This window comes from Rattus norvegicus, chromosome 17, assembly GCF_021556685.1.
Source record: "Rattus norvegicus strain SHRSP/BbbUtx chromosome 17, alternate assembly SHRSP_T2T, whole genome shotgun sequence".
Classification (NCBI taxonomy): Eukaryota; Metazoa; Chordata; class Mammalia; order Rodentia; family Muridae; genus Rattus; species Rattus norvegicus.
The window spans coordinates 34,828,057-34,849,154 of record NC_141550.1 but is presented as its reverse complement, the minus strand read 5'-3'; the positions used below and the strand labels follow the sequence as shown (position 1 = coordinate 34,849,154).

The 21,098-nt window shown below is 41.1% G+C and overlaps 1 protein-coding gene across 5 annotated transcripts in view; it reads right to left on the bottom strand.

Annotated features, from left to right (window-relative positions):
• Positions 1-21,098, bottom strand: part of Cdkal1 (CDKAL1 threonylcarbamoyladenosine tRNA methylthiotransferase) — a 553,071-nt gene that overhangs the window by 299,100 nt on the left and 232,873 nt on the right. For all 5 annotated transcript variants that reach the window (XM_087591039.1, XM_087591037.1, XM_087591038.1 and 2 more), the window contains 1 exon segment: positions 10,898-11,001. In XM_087591039.1, coding sequence (XP_087447165.1) covers positions 10,898-11,001 — 104 coding nt within the window.

Below are 21,098 nucleotides of genomic sequence, written 5' to 3'. Positions count from 1 at the left end.
AGTAAGATGATATAATATATACATTAACAGGGTCTTATGGCACTTTTCTTACTGTAGTGTGCTGCTTTCTTTTCGGAGTGATCAGTTTCAGAAAGGAAAACAGGATTCTCCAATCTCCAAAAGGGAGAACAAAGAACCACCTTGCAAGGGAGTAATAATTAAGTCTTAGCCTTTTTATTGAGATTATAACATAAGTACAAAATTTCTGTCCCTTTCCTCCCTCCAAGACCTCCTGTATTTTGAAGATTTCCTTCAAAATCATGACCCCATTTTCATTACTTATAATTGCATGCATATACACATGACAAGATAGAAATCTTGTAAGTATCCCACACTGATCTGAAACCTGTCATCCTCCAATTCATCCTCCAGAGTGAAGGGACTACATGCAAGCCACTTAATTTGGCATCTCCCCAAGTAGTCATACAAAAGCCACCGAGATCCCTGTCATAGAAAAGAAATGAGAGGCGGGAGCACAGTGGCCAGCAAAGTGCCTACAGCACAGCCATCAGGAGCTGAGTTCAGATCCCCAGCACAAACAAAATATAAAAACTGTGCAGGGCTGTGTGGACCTACAACCCAGGACCAGGGAGATGGGGATGAGAAATCAGTGGAACTCATTGTCCACAGCCTAGAAAAATCAGTGAGCGCCAAGATCAACGGGAGATCCATGACAAGAACTAGGTAGAAGATAACCTCTAGACTCTTAGTAGACTTGTATTAATTGCTTTTCTGTTGCTATATAATAAGACACCATGTCTAAGACAACTTATAGAAGTAAAAGTTTCTTTCGTCCATCATGGTGAGCAGGAGCAGGAAGCCGAGAAATCACATTTTCAACTGCAAACAAAGCAGAGAGAGAACCGGAAGTGGGGCCAGGTTATTAGTTCTCAAAGCTCACCTGCAGTGATGCACTCTCCAGTGTGCAGACACCCACACACCAAAAAAAGGGAGGGGGTAAGAAAAGGGCTAGGTTCAGTGAGTGACGGGAGGACAGGGTGGGGCCAGTGAGAGTGGTGAATGTGGTGTGAGCAGAGGATGCAGCCGGAGGCTATGGGGCCTGGAGGGGCCAAGCGCAACCTGCACTCCAGCATAAGCTTCACAGCTCACTCTGCCGCAGAGCACGCCCCTTGGCCCCTCCTAAGTCACCACTTTTATCTTCCAGCTCACCATCTTCCTTTCCCTAAGCTACTATTCTCAACCGTGTTATCTTCTACCGCATAAATGAATCATGTTAAATGTTTTCCAATAAACATGAATCACGATAGATGTTTTCTAGTAAAGATGTAGATTTCTACAATATAAAAATTTAAATCTTCTTAAGTTTATTCTTCAAAAAAATACACACAAAATTACAAGTACTAACACGTTACTTCAGTATTTATGTAAACAGAAGGTCTGTGCTGGTTTGAATGAAAATGTCCCCCCTAGGCTCAGGTATTTATACACTTGCTCCCCAACTGGTGGCGCCGTTTGGGGAGGTAGCACTGACTTGTTGGAGGAAGTGCAGCACTGGAAGGGAGTTTTGAGAATTGATAACCTGGCCCCACTTCCGGTTCTCTCTCTCCTTTGTATGCAATTGAAGATATGATTTCTCAGCTTCCTGCTCCTGCTCACCATGATGGACGGAAGAAAATCTTACTTCTATAAGTTGCCTTAGATGTGCTGTCTTATTATAGCAACAGAAAAGCAATTAATACAAATCTAATTAGTTCATTAGCATCGATTAAGAGATTATTTCCAGAATAAAAGGCATGTTTGTTTTATAAAACATGTTTAAGGAAGTTAAAGGTCCCTTGATTCTCCTAATTATAAGAAATTCTGCTTTCAAAGAATGAAGTCATTCTCATCAAAATACATGATAGTTAAGGAAAGAATTTTAGTAAAATTGAAAACTACACCCAGAAAATATTTAGGTGATTGATTCTCAAAATTATGGTGATATATATATATATATATATATATATATATATATATATATACATATATCCATCCTAACATATAGCTCCCTTAATCTATTCAGAGAGCTACTACAAAATATCTTGGAGTATGAAGAGTATGTATTTATTACCCATAGCTCCAGAGGCTGGAATGCCAGAAACAAGGGACCATCAAGGGGCCAGATTCCCGCTCTGTTTCAAGGATGGAGACTCTGGCTGCATTCTCACACATGGAAGGGTGCAGGAAGCAAGAATCCTCACAGGGTGAAGAGAGCAGTCTCCTCCAGCTCTCACCTACAACGGTAGTAAAACTGGGCTCACGTGCAAAGTGCCTCTCAATAAGCCTCCTAATAGGGTCACTGAGGGATTTAATATAAACTGAGGAATCCTCGAAGTTGACAACCATTCAGACCATAGGAAGCTCCTGGTGAGTATCAGAACCTTTTGGGGGTAGATGTGTAGAATCTGTATTCTAAAAGCTTCCTTAAAGAATGGATGCTTGTACATCCATCATCTGCATCCAACACAAAGTTCAAACTGAAGCTCCAGCATCATTAAAAGCACCGTCTTTAGGTGCAGGGAAGGCCTTGGAGGTTCCTTTCCCTTCCCTTCCGTAATTAACTCCAGAGCACAGAGAACAAGCTGCCACTGGAAACAGAGACTGGGCCCCTAGCAGACTTTCAGCAAATCCTGGACTGCCCATTTTCAGAACTATGAGTACTTAACTTTCTGTTCTTTGTAAACTACCAGCTCTGTGTCATTTTGCTGTTTATGAGACAGGATCTTACAATCTAACCCTGGTCGGCTTGGAACTCACTGAAAAGATCAGGCTCACAATAACCTACTGGACTCTACCTGTGGACCGTTGGAATTAAAGGTATGTCCCACTACTCCCTGCCGTTTTGTTTTTGGGAAGGTGCCTTACTGTGTTATTCATACTAGTCTTAAACTCTAGAATTCAAGCAATCCTCCTTTCACAGCAACCTGCACATCCTGGAACCCAGATATCTGGCACCACGTCCAAGTATTATATTGTAGAAGCACAAATAGAAGAATGCAGAAGTCTTAACATAAAAATGAAAAGAGATACACATACTTATTACATGAAAAAATGCAGGTAAGATTTTTGTAACCACACATAAATAGCAAATTTCACTCTTTCACTGAGTATTTTGATCAAATGGTAGCATTAGTTAAAATACTTCCGCAAAGTCTCCAGAGGTGGTCTACATTTCACCTTCATCTCTGTTATGGACGGTGACTTATTTGAGAAAAAATGCATAATATCAGGTTTATGACAAAGCTACTAGATCAAGAATTTGGCCAGATATTTCCATCAAAAAATGGTCTAGAGATCAGATTCCTTCTGAGTTTAAAATTCACACTTACAGTTACACCTTAGCAATATTCAGTGTCCTTGACTAGAAACTCGACATATTAATAAGATAGTTTTGAAGGTGCTAAACACACGGCCAGAGCAGAGGAGAAGAGCAGTCTCCATGCCCACTGGTTCAGTACTGGCACAAATGTCATGGGCATTTTTCTGCTTTTAATGAGACCTGCCCAGAAGATGAGACCCATACTTGGCACTATGAGGAGAGCCAAGAAGATGTGGCAAGGCAGATCATGTAGCATAGCGGGGGAGGTCCTACTTCTATGATTCTGAAGGGGCATAGCATTAAATGACTCCTAATGACTTGTTACTATGCCTGCAGAGTAGTGCATCTCAAAACCCTCACTGGGGAAGCTACTCTTTGCAGTATATGGTGATTAATTTAAAGACTCACAACTGGTCGGGGGGAAGAGAGTAAGAGGCTACAGAGTGTTCAACCCTAAATGGAGAATCTATGTGAAATCCCCTCCTTCCAAGACACAGCATCATTACAGAAAAGAGATGGGAAGATGGGAAGAGCAGGAAGCAGTACAAGATTAGAACACAACATGGCAATTCCACATGGGAACTCACAGTGCATCTGGCAGCATGCACAACAATGTGAGATCACGAGACAAATATCCCAGCATGGAAGGGAGAGGAGTATCTAATTCTACCCCTATCTATGAAACCATTGGCAATTTATGGATGCTGGGAGAGGAAGAACCCATTTTCTTTACGGCTATGGCCCGGGTTGGTTGAATACACTCCAGCATACAGCCCCACACTCCAAAAAAAAAAAAAAAATAATATATATATATATATATATATATATATATATATCACACACTGCATGAATTGTACCTACTGGTTTCTTGTTTAATTGTTATTTCGTTGTTTGAGGACATGAAGTCAGGTGGATAGGAAAGGGAGATTGGGTCTTGGAGAAGTTGAGGCAGTGGTAAACATGATCAAAATACATTATATGACATCCTCAAGAACCAATATTATATATTTTAGAAGAACTAATTGTAAGAATGTAGGATAGGGGCAGAGCTCTGGGGTGGATCTCCACTATTACCTACTCACCTACCTACACACACACACACACACACACACACACACAGACACACGCATGCACACACACACATGCACATGCACACACATAAACATGTGCACACATGCACATACACACACGCACATACACACACATGCACATAATTATTTAATCACTCATTTCCTTAATCACTCAGTTCATTTAATCATCAACTTCTTTTTACTCAACTACATCGTCACTGTTGGATTTCTAGCCTCTGGCTTTCACCCTGCTCTTGTTAACACTATCAGAAATGATACATTAAAGGGCACGCATCTCCAAGTCAGCAACCTAAGCCAAACTTTGTTCCTATATCACGAGCAGCAAGAAATGTGTTAGAACTGACCAAGACATATAGAGAGCAGGTGGAGGGCAACAAATAACAAGAAATACAGGAATTTATAACCTCTGCAGACAGCCAAGGTCCCACTAACAAACATTGTTTTTCATGCAGAAAATTGTGCTCACCATACGTGACATTGTGTAAGGGTGTTTACGGCAATTTAATATCCACGGGAGCAGGAGAAGAAATTTAATAAGTTTTCAAATGAAATGAACTGTCAGCCAGTGTGAGAAACTGCAGACTCTGCAGAACAAGCACGAACTGCTGGCACCATGGAGTAGTGCTTCTTCCCAGAAAACATCCCAGGAAGGTCGGGTTCAGAAACCACCAGGTAACATTACCGCTTTCACAACTTCCCAGGGTGGTGAAATTTCCCAAAAACAACCTTCCACACTAACTTACAACTTTCAAAGTTCACCAAAACCACCCCAGAAACAGATCAGCTTCAGTTCAAACTCTGAGAACACACCCTTGGAGCACTTTTGTCCCAGTGTCACCCAGGGTAATTTGCAAAGTGCTGCTAAGAATGCACAATAACAAAGCAAGTGCATTTTATGTATTAGTCATTAAGCTGAGCGAAGTGCACACACCCAACTTATAAGAGAGTAGATGCCTGTGACCTGGCAGCAAAGCAGTCTCCAGTTATTTCTCAGCTGAAAATCAGGATAGCCGGTACCACTAAACATCTGGGTCATACAATCCAGTCTGTGTTCAATTAACTGCACTAGATGAACACCTGAAGACAAGTAGCATTTCCTGCTCATTTCCAAAACATAGACTTTACATGCCACCTTTTCCTTACAGGCCCCAAGAAGCACAAGGAATTACATGAGGCAGGATTATTTCTACGTTAGCCACTCACCCAACAATTATTGAATACTGGCCAACCCATGCAAACTACCACATAAGCTTCAACCTAACATCTTCTATAGAAGCTGCCCGGGACCAATCACAGCATATACAGAAAGCATCGCCTTTCTACAGCTCAAGTCTATTACCAGAAATACAAACTGCTTCCAATGCATGCTCAGGAAATATCTATTGAGTAAATAGTGGCCATATAGTTCCAATAGTGACTTTAACTCAGGGTGACATCACAGGCCTCTAGCACAACAAACACTCCAATATTATGAATGGTATTTTGGATCTTAAGGGTCAGCAGAGTGACCATGGTTGATCACTGAGGACCAATGACCAGCAAGACCTACACAGAGACCACTGATGAGTACTCGGACGAGCAAGGAGTGTCCGTGTTAGGGGAGGGGGGAGCGATGGAAGGGCTGACAAGGAGCGACACCACTATTGATACTTGGGTATGTTTTTAAACTCCACATGTGCTTATTTAAATTGTTAAAAGGTCGATGAGCTCTTATAGCCTAAGACTTGCTTCATGGTTCTGTACACTTAACATTTCATCATTCCAAATCCAGGTATCGTAATGCATGCCCTTGAAGGAAAAGGCAGCAGGTTCGGAAGTACAACGTTATTCTCACCTGCTAGCAAGCTGTAGGCCAGCTAGGGTTAGGTGAAACGTCATTACTCCCACTCGGTACCCTCTTTCCTAAACAGAGAGGAGTGCCTTAAAACACAGTCCATGTGGCTTTAATCTTTTTAATCCCTACACTTTGCAAAGTAAGTACTCCATAACTGTCAGCTGTGTCTTCGATCCTATCTGCATGATGACAAATGAGTCTTCTAGTCCTCAGGCCTACAAGCATGGAGAGGTCCCACGGTACACTGTGTGCCTGCCTTCCGACCTTCCTGAAATCATGAAGCTTACTCTTTCCCCACCTTTCTAGATTGTAAGGATTTCCAGGATAGTAAAATTATCTTTTCTCTTTCAAAGGACGCACAGCTTTATGCAGCTTTCATTTTCATAGTCCATTACATATAATTATTTAATGTGTGGTGCTTAAATCCCTTTAGAGTTGACAACACATAGCAAGCACGCTTATGGAAGTGATCTATAAGGGACATTTGCTTGATTATTTTATTTGAATATTGTACAAATGAAAAGATAAGGGAATTAGACATTTAACTGCCATACAAATTAATAGGATGCCATTATTGGTCTCATTTTTATCTTATCAAAGCAAAATCATTCTACAGTAATCATCACTAGAGGTGATAGTCAAAGGGGGGCTTTATGTAAGCGCCACAATGGAGCAATTTGGATAATACAACAGAAAATCCAATATTGCTCCTAGCCTTAACTGCCCAGTATACAGCAGGAAGCAATGTCTGTCATCTCATTGTTTTGCACAATTAATCTTAGCTCCTTGCCAGCCTGGAGCTCCAAATATGATTTTTAAAATTTCAGCACTAATATTGAAATCACTAGGCATCAAAAATTGTTTTTTTATTCTGAATACTCCATCCATAATTTACATTATATCCTGTAGCTGATTAATGTCACATCCCTTGCAAGGGCTTTTCAGATTTATGAGGGCAGAAAAAGGTGTGTGTGTGTGTGTGTGTGTGTGTGTGTGTGTGTGTGTGTGTGTGTGTGTGTGGTGAGAGAGGGGGCAGGGGGAGCAACACACAAATGAGATCTAGAAAAGCACACGATAGCTGTGCAAACGCCCCATCCATCATCCCCACATTTTGATTCAGAGACAGCAATGGAAGGTGCTGTTTCCACACCACTCACCCTGCACACACACAAAGGTTTGCTCCATTGAGAACACAACTGAAGCTGATTGATTAGCTGCTAGAGAAAAATCGATACAAATATCCTAGAAAACACCAGCCTGTGAATTCATTCTGGCTCCAACAAAGTCCTGGTCACTGCTCGACGTGTTCTTCTAGATATCTACAAATGCAGCTACACGGAACCCAGCAATCTCAGCCCAGGGACCACATTTAATCCCTATGATTTCATTAAAGGAGAAAAAATCCTGACTCAGCAACGAGAAGGAGGCAGGGAAGACAATTTCCCAACACACAAATGTAGATACTCCCCCACACTGAAAAACCCTGAGAAAGTAGAGAGTCAATGAAAAATGCCCAGAGGACTAAAGTGAGGAAAAATCAGGGAAAGCAGCTAAGAAACCAACCAAACATGTCCATGCTTTATGCATAAGAGAAATGAAGGTTTCTGTTTATGAGCTATAATCCTGACTCTGATGCTGTCCATTCAAAAGTTCACAGGCACAGCTTTGGAAGGCAAATGCAGGGACGGCAGATTCAACACTTCAGGAGGCCATTTTATCCCTAATGATTTCCTGACTGGCTTGCATTCTCTTCTGAGTGCTGCTTGCCTTTCAATAGGCTTTAGTTGGCACATTCACTATACAGATAGGAGATAATTTTTTTATAAACAAAACATTTCAAGAATATGCTACTAAGGAAGAAATTACATAGTTGTTGTATATTCTATTACATGACAGGAACCTGGCTTCTAATCTTCGTCTATCCAAATTTAATCATCCATATTACTGGTACTCAGAAGCTAGTAAGCAAAATAAGAAAAGGAAAAAAAGAAAATGCCACGAAGCAGGGTGCAGTGGCTCATGTGCTTCTAGCACTCTGAAGGCAGAAGCAAGAAGACTGTTCAGGTTTGAGGCTGCCCTAGCTCACATAGTTCAGTGTCCCAAACGCAAAGATCTCGTCTTACAAAAACAGAAAAGGAAAAGGAAGAGGCAGGGAAAGGAAGAGGGGAGCATTTTAAGGAAGGAAATGTACCTGTGCTAATAAAGTAATTTACTGGCAGCAAACTTACACCCCCTCTGTAAGTAACTCTTCACAGACAGAGACACGACTCTTACTCACAATGGGGCCAGCCTTCTAAAGAATGGTTTTGAATCAAAGGCACATGAATTCTTACAGAATAAAGAAAAGTTAAAAATAAGAAAAATGGAACATTTCTTCTATTATGTTACCTATAAAATTATCTTTTGAGACTTGATAATACAAACTTTAGGACTCATTATGACCCATAAAGTTTCAAAGTCCTTTGTAAATAATGGTACCCATTCAAGGTGTTTATGGTGTGAGCTTACAAACTGGAATTTCCTATCATCAGGACTGAAAGTGAGTGTCGTGTTAACTAGCTCATCTATAGAGAATTTTCTCATATATTTTAAAGCAAAAGTAACCCCTGTGCTTGGATCCCAGTTATCTATGTCTGTTACAGATGCTACAATGTTCCTTGATCCATTTACAATCTGTTCACTGTATGAAACATTATCTACTTTCTTCCCCTTCACTCCGCCAATATCATGCATACACTGTCTAGAATTCTTACAATAGACAATGCTAAATTAGTAATGAAGACAAACTACAGCTTGGAGAGGCCAGACAACCAGGTCAGACCACCTGGCAGTGAGCAACAGAGCACTGCTCCAAACCCAAAGTGCCTAGAGCAAGCCTCCTGCACACAGTGGCACACTGGGCCCCTTAGCAAGGTATGGTCTCAGTGCTTCAGCAACAACACCACAGGTCAATCAAATGAGCCTGCAGTCATCTGAGAACCAGGGAGGGTCTCACTACCAACTCTAAGGCACAGATAACAAGAAGACAAGCTTCAAGCTAACACTCAGTTCAAATGAAAATAACAGACAAATCACTAATGACAACAATACCATGATCTTCTGGAACTTTCTAAGTGTTACTGGCCTGTGATAAGCCCGGGTCAGTCATCATCATAAGCCTAACACTACACAGCTGACACTACCAACTATCCCAGAAGAAACTGCATGCTGCTCAGAAGAGAAATAAGACTGCTGAGGTGGAAGCACTTACAAGAGTTCCCAATTTATAAAATCCATGTTCTCTTTCTCCTCAGTCCTGTATGAGACATGGGTTGGTCCATACAAAGTCATGATGCAAGCCCATCAAAAGTATGGCTTAATTATGAAGTAATAAAGAATATTCTATACTTCCTAAAAGTTATTTTATATCTCTATAGTTTTCAATCTTCTCAAGTGAAATGAGATAGGTTTGTTTGTCTATGCAATTTCATAATGTTGAAAAATATACTTCCTATACTTGTAGAAGCTGTCCCATAAATCAGTTATACTTAATCTCTCCATTGTCAGACGGATGTGAGGAAACATGAGGCCCAGTCAAAAGTGCCAGCCAACAGGACCAGGTGCAGAGAATAGGTCGCTATCCAAACTCCTGCCCTTCTGAAAAAGGCTTTCAGGAATCACACTGAAGAAAAAGACAATCTTTCAGAACACAGAAAACCCAACAATAAAACGAGTGCTACCAAGAGCCAACAAGGACATCAGTGCTGCTGAATACGAACATGGCAAAGGAATAAGTTAAAAAGAAATGGTCTATAAAAATGGTTTTATGGCAATAAATGACATAAAATGAATGTCATTCTCTATTACACGAAACAGTCCAATTCATATCGATAAAAGCTTTAGATGGATCAAATAAAGGAATATGTTTGTTTTTCAAACACTTAGGGTTTAAGTGCTGAACACAGTTTTCCAAGTTACTTGCTAAGAGGAAAACATCGCCAGTAACTATTACCCCACAAGAAGAGGAGACAATAGGCAATCCACATGTTGGGTGTAAAAACATACCACTGTTATATACACAGAGTAAAACAAAGACAAAAGAGGAAGTTCACGGCTTAAGCAGTTATGTGTCAAAACAGCCGTGACTCATGTTAAAGATAAGCTGTGCTGTTTGCTGAGGGCAGGAGCCAGTGATTCAGGCAGCAGTAAGCAGTCCAGGCAGAATGTTTCTCTCAGGACCCCACCAAAACCACTCTTCCCCAGCCCCGACTTTCCCAGCTGTGCAGATCTCTCTCTCTCTCTCTCTCTCTCTCTCTCTCTCTCTCTCTCTCTCTCTCTCTCTCTCTGTCCCCCCCCTCCCTCCCCCTTGTTTTCCTTTTCCATGATATCTAGACATGCTTGAAGCTCCAATGTATTTTTACCTGAGTGGTTAAATAGAAAAATGGTGCAAGACCATAACCAATAGAAATACAACTTGAGCAATTAAATCAGATACTATGCTCTGGTAGGTGAGCAGGCAGACACACACACACACACACACACACACACACACACACACACACACACACTTCCGACAGCTAAAGAATCTGGAACATTTAATGGGAAGTATTACTTAGGAGATGGATATGACTTATTAAGAACACGGACTTCATACATAATCATAGAAACTCTTACCTTGAAAGGACTGCTTGGCTCTCTCTACAAGTTCATCAATGGGATAGCTGGCCAGGTTTCCTCTGGCATGTTTAGTTTTGCAGTAGGTACAAGCATTGAGACACCTGTTCAAATGGGAACAATAAATAAGGCTCGAAAACTTAAAGACATGGCATACATAAACTGGCAGCAGAACAAACAGTGCAGTAACAGACATTTTAGTAACATTTGCTTAATTTATAAGAGATACAAAAATAATTATCTAAATGATTCATATCTACCGTCTATGAAGAACAGAGTTGGTAATCCTTGTGACTTTTAACTATGAGAGAATGATCATAGAAAGCCACAGATTATCCTAAAACACACAACTCTGCAAGGAGCAAAGTTTGTAACTGCTTTGTGATTAAACACATTTTTTTCAGGACCCAAGTTTATAAACTCCATGATTAATCAAATGAAATTCAAAACAGCAGTTGTTAAAAAAAAATTCTCATAAACCACCAAAAATTTCTTTGGCCATCAAATAACTAGAAAAGTCTTAGTGTTGCTCATATGTAGCTTTTTATTGGGAATATTAAAGCATATTCATTGAATCTTTAGCTAAGGATTTAAAATAAATGAATAGACAACTGCAGTCTCATAAAATTAGAAACTTTTAGAAAATTTCAGACTATTTTTATTCCACGAGGAAAATATTAAGATGCTCCTGTGACTTCCATGAGCTAGAAAAACTAACAGGATGGCAACAACACAAGCTGTGAGAAATGCAAAATCTGACTCGTGTCCCAACAGTCTTCATCCATGGTTCAAACTTACTGTTTCTAAACTAGAATATTGATTCCTTTAGTTTAAAAGCACAATGTAATAAGTGTATTACAAAATAAAAGAAACAATTTTGGTATACAAAAAGACGAAGTTTAAGAACACTGGCGGAAACTGAAGTTGTCTATCCGTGCGGTTCAGTATCCACTATATGGAACGAGGCTCTCAAAGGACCACTGTTATACAAATGCTCTAAATTTTCACATTGTAACAGCAGAACTTGACAAGTGAACCTTACCAACATGGTTTTACTGGTATATAGCTGTGAGATATATATGAATTACTGGCCTTGGTAGTCAAACTAACAATGTCTAATAGTCTTATGGTTTTCTAGGGAACAGTAACATGTACATTTTGAAATGTATTTTACTATTTAGCTGACCATTGATCATTAACTGCCAACACTGTCCTCCCAAGTAATTTATATTTCATTTAAAAAACTGAAGACCTTCTGCATGTCTAGAAGAATGATGCCTAGCTATGCTGTTTCCTTCTGTACTGTAGCCCTCTGTTCCCTCCTCACTAAGGAAAACAACTTGTTAAATATGGTCCACAAGCTCTCCTTTGGCCTCATTTGTGTGGTGGAAGTGGGAGTGGGGAGGGAGCAGAGCGTATTACAAAAATGTCCACCAGATTTCAACTACAGGTTGAACAAACCCCTGAAATAAATGTGAATAAAGCATCCTCGAAGTGGATTGCTAAAGTCTGTGTTTAGTAGAAGTAAGGCTCTGGGTTAGGTTTCCAGCATTTCCTGTATGAAAAAAACAACACAAGAGCAAACACCCAAAACAGTAGGAACCATTAGGATACATGCATACAAATGAAGACAGAAGGTGCTCACCCCTTAGGAGCTGAGATAAAGCAACATATATTTGACAACACTTAGTCTCCTGACTAAGGCCATTTGTTTAAACTGTGCATCTCTCCCTCAGTCTGAGAGCCTGGAGCCAGGTTTCCTGTCCACACTGGCCTCTGCCTGTGTCTGCATGCCCACTGTCAGTCATCTGTTCTGTGTCTCATCTTCTTGCTATGTCACCACATAATGACTTGTTCTGTTTCAAATTCTGGAACTCAATTCCCAGTACTGTGCTGGGAACACTGGGAGGCCAGTGTGCTGTCTGACTCTTCCTCAAAGTGTTCTCATGGACCTGGGATTCCCCTCTAACTGGCACTCCCTGAAGTCAGCACTCTTCCAGGCAAGATGCCATGTCAGGCTCTAATGATACTCAGGGACCCTGCTCTCACCTTTGCCTCATCCAGACGGAGGGAAATGACAAGTCCAGGGACAATGTTGGGAGAAGCCACTATCACTTCTGACTGGGCTTGCTTCTTAAAAGACACCACACCAAAGGAAAGGGTGTGGGAAGAAAAATGGGCAGAAGGAAGGTGGAAGAAGTGTTCTAAACAAAACACAGGAGAACTGATAAAGCTAAACCATGTAGAAAAGCTTGACAATTGGTCAAGTTTACATAGCAGTCACTCAGTATTTGTGCACTGTCATGTGACAAGTCTGCCCAACTCTGAAGAGCACATGTGCTGTATGTCCAATTCTGTGGACCATGTGTACTCAGTGTCCAACTCTGTGGAGCATGTGCACTGTGTGTCCGACTCTGTGGAGCATGTGTACCGTATGTCCAACTCTGTGGACCATGTGTACTGTATGTCCAACTCTGTGGAGCATGTGTACTGTGTGTCCAACTCTGTGGAGCATGTGTACTGTATGTCCAACTCTGTGGAGCATGTGAACTGTGTGTCCAACTCTATGGAGCATGTGTACCGTATGTCTAACTCTGTGGAGCATGTGAACTGTGTGTCCAACTCTATGGAGCATGTGTACCGTATGTCCAACTCTGTGGAGCATGTGTACTGTGTGTCCAACTCTATGGAGCATGTGTACTGTATGTCAACTCTATGGAGCATGTGCACTGTATGTCCAACTCTGTGGAGCACATGTATTGAAGACAGCTTAGTTTACAAAGCAGGTGTGGAAACCAAGCAACAGTTCCCTACTGTCTTATTCAATAACAGAAGTGCAGCCACTCCATGAAAAACTGCCTGCGAAAATGTACTAAAATGAGTGATATTCTAAAACATTCCTAATAAAAACCCAGGAAATATAAATACTACATTAGGAATTCAAAATATTCTTCACTCAACCACTCTTCCACACATTCTGGATGAGAGATTTTGAATTCTAAATTTCCACTGAATAAGATAGATTAATTCTTATCTGTCAAAAAAAAAAAAAAAAGACCCTTGCTATTGTTAGCAACCTTAAACTCAACAATTCTAAAGTGCACCTTTCTGAATCTAAAGTGCATACTTCTGTAAACATGTCACAACAGGACCAACTCAAGCAGTAAGTCTTATGTCTAACTTCTAAATAGGAGGGTCTGTTAGAATACAGAGGAAAATCGCAGTGCCAGAGCACTAAAGAATGAGCTTTTTGATATTTCAAAACAATGGTGGGTTTTTTGTTGTTGGTTTTGTTTTGTTTTGTTTTGTTTTGTTTTGTTTTTGCAGTCACCAGGAGCTGTGTTGACCAATTGCTTCAACACTTTAAAAGAAGGGAATTCATAACAGACAGTTTCAATTGTCCATAAGCAATTAAGGAACTGTCCAAGAGTAAGACTGAGCCTGTTTCTTCAACAGTCAGAAAACAAAAGATCTTTGAAGGCTCACCACTGAAAGCCAAAGCCAAACCGAGGTGGCTGCTGAACTGCGAGGACGCAGGAAACCCTCCACCTACCCTGGCTGTGGCGACAGCAGAGAAAGCTCAACACACCTGCACATCTTGTGAGCTGGCCACTGGCCAAGAAACACTAACCAGCTCAGGAGCAAAGCGAGATTAGGCTGAACTCAGCAGCATGGCCCAAAGTCTGCGAGAGCACACGTGGGGCAGCACTTACAAACTACATAGAGCAAACGAAAGAAATAACAAGGTGGATCAAAATCGGGAGTTCCCATGGACACAGGAGAATGCACTGATGCAAGAGCTGAACCACATGAAGGGAATAAGAAGAAACCCTCTTCACACAGTCTCTTCACAAACCTTAGATACTGTAAGTTCTGCTCTAAAACGTAACTCGTGTCATTTGTTTTGGATGGAGAGGAGCAGAGTGAGAAGCCTCACGTGACTGAGGCTCCTGTTTCTCCTCGATTGTAGGTTGAGAATGCGTTTGAATATGCGAACCCACTTGAGAATCAAGCATTACCAGGGAAGTAGAAATGACTGAAACCGTGCAGTGTGGCCCTTCCTACACTTTAGTCCTTACTTTCCTTAAAATCAGTTACTACTGTGTAAAAAATGTTTCGAAGTTTCAAGTGTGACAAAACAATAAGCTCTTTGGAGCTAAGTCTTGGAAAAGCTATGATGGACCTGCCCGTGTTCTTCTGCACCAAGGTATCACCATGCAAAGGAAAAATGAGAATCCAATCAACAACTTCCACCGGATAACGGTGTAAGGCAGACCTGGCTGTTAAGTAGCGCCTACTAGGCCTCCTCATCAACCTTTTACAGGACTTTTCCAAAAGAAAAGGACCAAGTGTTTGAACTACCAAATACAGGACAGGCCATCAGCAGACTGATGAACTCTTCAGGCAATAAAGACATATGCTGCCAAGGCTGAAACCCTACGCAAAGGAAAATGGAGCACCAGAGACAGCAGAAGTGAGGCTCCAGAACGATGAAGTCTTTGGCTTCCTGAGACCAGGATTCTCGCCGCTTCATCACTGAGTACCAATTCCCTCCAAACACCAGAGTTTCCATGGTAACTCAGTATCATCTTCCATTATGCCCTTTCTGGGCTTCCAGCTCCTGTGTTAAAGATTACATTATACAGATTGCACCTCCATCCACCCTATTCCATGCCTACGCACTTCATTCCTTATTTCAAAGGGCTGCATCAATGGGATTTCACTCCCACGGATTTCATCTCCATTCCTTTTACCTGAGAGGATTACTCTATGGCCAGCACCCATTGGTCCCATAAAACTCAAGACCTTTAAAATTATTCTGGTAGGAAGGGCAGCTAATAATAACAAAAGAAAATGGCTGCATGCTTCCTTGATACAAAGTTAGGTGTCTTACATAATAAAGATACAAGTGTACCTGGATCGTCCATAAAGGAAACTAAAGCTCAAAGGACTATAAATTGTGCCCAAAGGTACACAGAGCCAAGTCAGGCTCAATGTCTTCCTTCTTCTTTTCTTTATATGATACTGGAGACCACACCCAGAAGCTTAAGCATCTTAATCTTGTGCTATTATAACCCAGCCAGAGACCCAATCCATCTTATCCGAAATTTCAACATCATAAATTAAATTCTGCATTGCCTTAATAACACAAAAACTAACTCTGTGTGAGAATACAGACTGATTGCCTGAGCCTTTAAAAGCCTTACAGTTGTGCCTGGTGAGGTGCCTTGCTGAGTAAGTGCTCTTGCTATAAGGCAGTGGGGATTTAAGATCAAATCCTCAACACTCCTGTAAAAAGCTAGACACAGCCACCCATGCAACTATAAACTACAGAGTGTGGCTAGATGGAGGCAGGAAGACTGCTGAAGTTTGCGGTTCACTGACCTAGCTCCAGGTTCAACTCTAGACACTAGCTCAAAGGAATCTGAGACACATAAAGTAAGGCACAATACCCTGGCCCTTCCATATGCACAGGTGTACATATATCACCTACAAATAAAAATCTTCCAGCTGCCTTCATAAGCATGCAGAAATTTTTATTGTGTGACTCAACCTTTAACACAGTGCTTGTATTCCACTAAAATACCAACAAATACTTGGTGCCACTAGAGATCTCAAAATGGACTAGGCAAGTTATCAGACCTTAGCTTAGTAGAGTTAAGAGGCGTGCTATACAGGGAGGTCCTCAGTAAAACACACACAGGGAAAGAGAAAGACATCAGGCCTAGCAATAAGAACTTCCTCTGAAGTTAAACTACCTTGTACTCACACTATTAGTTTTAAAGTTACTTTCTATTCCCCCTTCCCTATCTTCCCTCTAACTGCTCCCATACACTCTTCATTGTTCTTTTCAAATCAGTGGCCTCCTTTTCATTAATTGTACACACACACACACACACACACACACACACACACACACACACACACTTAAAGGCATAATTAGTCTGCTCGGTCTATATAACGTTCTTTGTACCTATGTTTTCAGGGCTGACCACTGGCACTGGAAAGCCAACTTGTATATTCTTCCCTAGAGAAGACTAATCCTGCCTCTCTCAGCTTTTCCTGATCGCCTGCACTTTCCTGTGTAGGTTTCAAGCCTCGGGGGCTTCCCCAAGCTCATCAGCAGGTTCGCTGCTGTTGTCCGTTCCGGCTCTTGTTTATGTAGTTGGGTTGGTGAGACATAGGTCTGGCTTCTGACATTCCTCAGAGACACAATCTCACCAGAAACTCCCTGTTCCTCCTGGCTCTTGCAATCTTTCCCCTCCTGCTTCTGCGATGATTACTGGACCTTAAAGGCACAGGAGTCTTATCACAAACCAAGCTCCACAGCTCTGAGTTTTAAATGATGTGGTTCTCTGTAATGGTCTCTGTTGAAGAGAACTTATTCTGGGTGAGCGCTACAGTCATCAGTGGGAACACAGACCCACTGTTACTATTAAAAAAGAAATATAAAAACCAAAATAAAAAGAATGCCAAAATATAAGCATTTACATTCAATTTCACAAAACTCATATTTTACTCCCATTTCTTAGTTCTCTGGAGACCAGCAAAGAGCCATCTAAGTCTCGGGAACCTATTTGCTTATGTCATTCTTTATTATATCCCCAGTTTTCTTTATAAGTCAAGAAAAATCCTCAAAATTTAAAACATACAAAAATATGGCAAGAAAGCAGCATTGTTCAATTGTGTGCTGTCCTGGTTAGTGACTAGTCTCAGCCGATAGAGTATGGAATGAACATTATACACGTGGGGAGGCAATAATTCCAGGTCGATTGCCCGTGTTTTCTATGTCTCACGGCTTTCTTTTAAGAAGAGGTCTTGTGCCCACAGCACCAGAAACAGTTTTCTGGAGGTGTTTATTAAACAGCAAGGTAAAAGAGAAGCAAGAAGCAAGTCCATCTACCATGATATATGAATACACTGAACATCCTAGAGAGATACCGCTTTATGCTTGAAATAGAACTTTTTTCTTTTTTTTTTTTTGAGCTGGGGACCGAACCCAGGGCCTTGCGCTTGCTAGGCAAACGCTCTACCACTGAGCTAAATCCCCAACCCCAAAATAGAACATTTTTCTTCTAGGGATTTGTAACAAGTTTGTGAACATTTGATACAGTCCATGCATCAAGACAAAAAAGATTACAGAGCAGGAATACTACAAAGGCCTCGTAGAAGGGAGTGTATAGAAAACTGCTTACATTTCTGAATTTGTGACAAAATCAAACCAAAAAAAAAAAAAAAAAAAAAAAACAAGCAAAATACTCATCAAGGTCATTGTCTAATTTTACAGTTAAAAAATAAATGCGACACAATTTTGCTAATAGAACCCAAGAAGAAAACACAGATTGGGAATACAGCTTTCTTCCTGGCTAAAGATAGCATTACCATATGGGCAGGTCCCATCAGAACCTCCAGAAGGATTGTGGAAGGGTAGAAAGGGGAGAGCAGGGTGGAAGCATGGGCACTGCCCATGTTCTGGGGAAAGAGAATTCCTTTTCCTTGACTTGTTTTATTTTAAATGTTTGTTTGTATCATATTCTAAAAACTGGTCTCAAATGTTTTTACAATTCATTTGCTTAAACAAAATCTTCGTGAATCACGCCATATAAATGCACTGTCTTTGTAAGCAGAACATGAAGAGTGAATTCTCCACAGCGCCTCATTCCTGTAGTTACCACCTTCAGAAAACAGCGGAAATGCGTCAGAGCCAAACACCAACGGATGCCATGTTTTCCCTTGTCATTGACTCATTTTTATTTATTTGGAGAAATGAAAAGGGAGACATACCACTATTATCAAGTGGCATTTTTAGGGAAAAATATATTCCATCTATTTTATCTATCTCCTTATCTATCTGTGGTGAATGTACATCACTATGGTGTTCATGGAGGCCGGAAGAAACATTAACATCCCCTAGAGCTAGAGTTACACATGGCTGTGAGCCACCCAACACGATGCTGGGGAACTCACTGTGGTCCTCTAGAAGAGCATCCCGTGCTCATACCTTCTCAGTCATCCCTCTAGTCCACTATCAACTTATTGTTGTTGTTGTCGTTGTTGTTGTTGTTGTTGTTGTTGTTGTAAGTGGGAAGACCATCCACACTGAAAAGAATCCATCAGAAGTGGCAGAGAGAGCTCCATAATTTAGAGCACCTTCTGGTCTTGCAAAGATGTAGTTCTGGCTGCCCACATCCACATGGCAGTTCGCAGTCATCCCTACTCAAGTTCCATCAGGTGCACTTTACTGAACTCAGAGGGGACCATGCACACAAAGCGTGCACAGACATACATACGGGCAAAACACTCACATGCATAAAATAAAATCAATACATCTCAACAAATTTTTAATGAAAATAACTGACCAAAGGACTTGCTGATGCACTGCAGTACTGGAGGCCTACAGATTCTGGCCTCACTCTGAGAAATCAAGGTGCCTGTGCCAGAGCACTGTCACACTTCAGAGCAGAGCAGTGGGGTTAAGCATCTGGTGAGACTTATAGTTGTTTTCCCTATTTTATTCTTTGGGAGACCTTAAAAACATCTCCCCAGATCTCTACACACAAGATTTCTACGTGCTGCTGAGGTTAAACTCTCTGACCAAAGCTGAGAGCTGAAACCTTACTCTGCGTCCACACAAACACTGTGGTGTTAAGAGAAAAGAGGCAGATAGACCTAAAATAATGAACATCTGTAGTATTATGGAGAAACTTTGCATACCAAGGAATTAAGATAAATCTTTTGTTGACAATATATGAGAATGGAGGATTTTTGTTTTGTTTTGAGGATATCTGTTGACTGACTCTGAAGAAAAGAGGACACACGATTCTACAAGTTGTAGAGATGGGAAGTAACAGAGTGGCTATGGAAAACAACTAGACAGTCCCATAAAGAGACAGAGAGGAAATATGATATGATCCAGAAACACCACAGAAATAAAAGAACTGCACACACACTTCCATACAGATTTGTTCAACAATGTTTACAGTAAATATTGCTCTCATAGCAAAACTTCCAAAGGAACACAAATATCGATCAGAATTAGAATATACAAAGTAAATCTGGTAGGTACATAGAATAGAATAGCATCTGTCCTTGAAAAGTGGAATCTGCCCCATGCACTTCCTGGGGAGAAGCATAAAGGTACAACACTAAGTGAGAAAAGCACATCACAAAGGGACAAGAAGATGGGACTCCAGCCGAAAGGTAAGCAGTGCAGCCAGATGCAGACGCAGACAGTGGGAGAGCTGCGAGGACTGAAGACAGGGTGGAGCAGGGAGGCTGCTGTTTAATGAACACAATCAAAGGTTGGGCAAATAGACTCTGGAGTCAAATGGTGGGGAGGGCCTCCCAATAAACAGGAAGACTGAGGTAAGTGCTCCCAAACTGCATAACCAAGAGAAGTAAAATGCTCAAGTTTAAGGTGTGTGTGTGTGTGTGTGTGTGTGTGATCTGTGTGTGTATCATCTCTGTATGTATATCATCTCATCTGTGTGTGTGTATCCTATCTCTGTGTGTGTGTCATCTGTGTGTATGTGTATCATCTGAGTGTGTGTGTATCATCTGAGTGTGTATCCTCTCTCTCTCTCTCTCTCTCTCTCTCTCTCTGTTTGTGTGTGTGTGTGTGTGTGTGTGTGTGTGTGTGTGTGTGTGTAAAGGTCATCCTCTCTAAACCAGAACAGTCCCTTGCTAATGTAGTCCAGATCAGACTTAAACTCACCAATCCTTCTCCCTTACCTCCTGAGTACTGGAGTTATGAGTATGAGTCCCCAGGTGTGGTGTAAAACACATAGACTAAGTAAGAGATGGGAAAACAGCTTAGCTGATTGATAAATTAAAAAAAAAAAAAAAAAAAAACACTTGCCAATTGAAGTCCCAGGCCACTCAGAGACCTCTGCCAAAAAATCTTATGTATGACTGACCTCTGAGCAACACACACACACACACACACACACACACACACACACACAGTGTGGGACACAGACACACGAACACTTGATGATAATAGCTGAAAATAGAGAAACTCTATAGACTACTTCAGGAGTTCACAGATCTGTTTCCTACGAGGCATACATGGCTGTTAAATTTCAACACAAACACAAAGAAACAGGACCTAAGGAGCTTTGTACAGAATTAGTTCTATGTTGTACCTATAATGACTGCCAAACAAATCCCATCCCAAAATATAAGGAAACGTATTAGACAG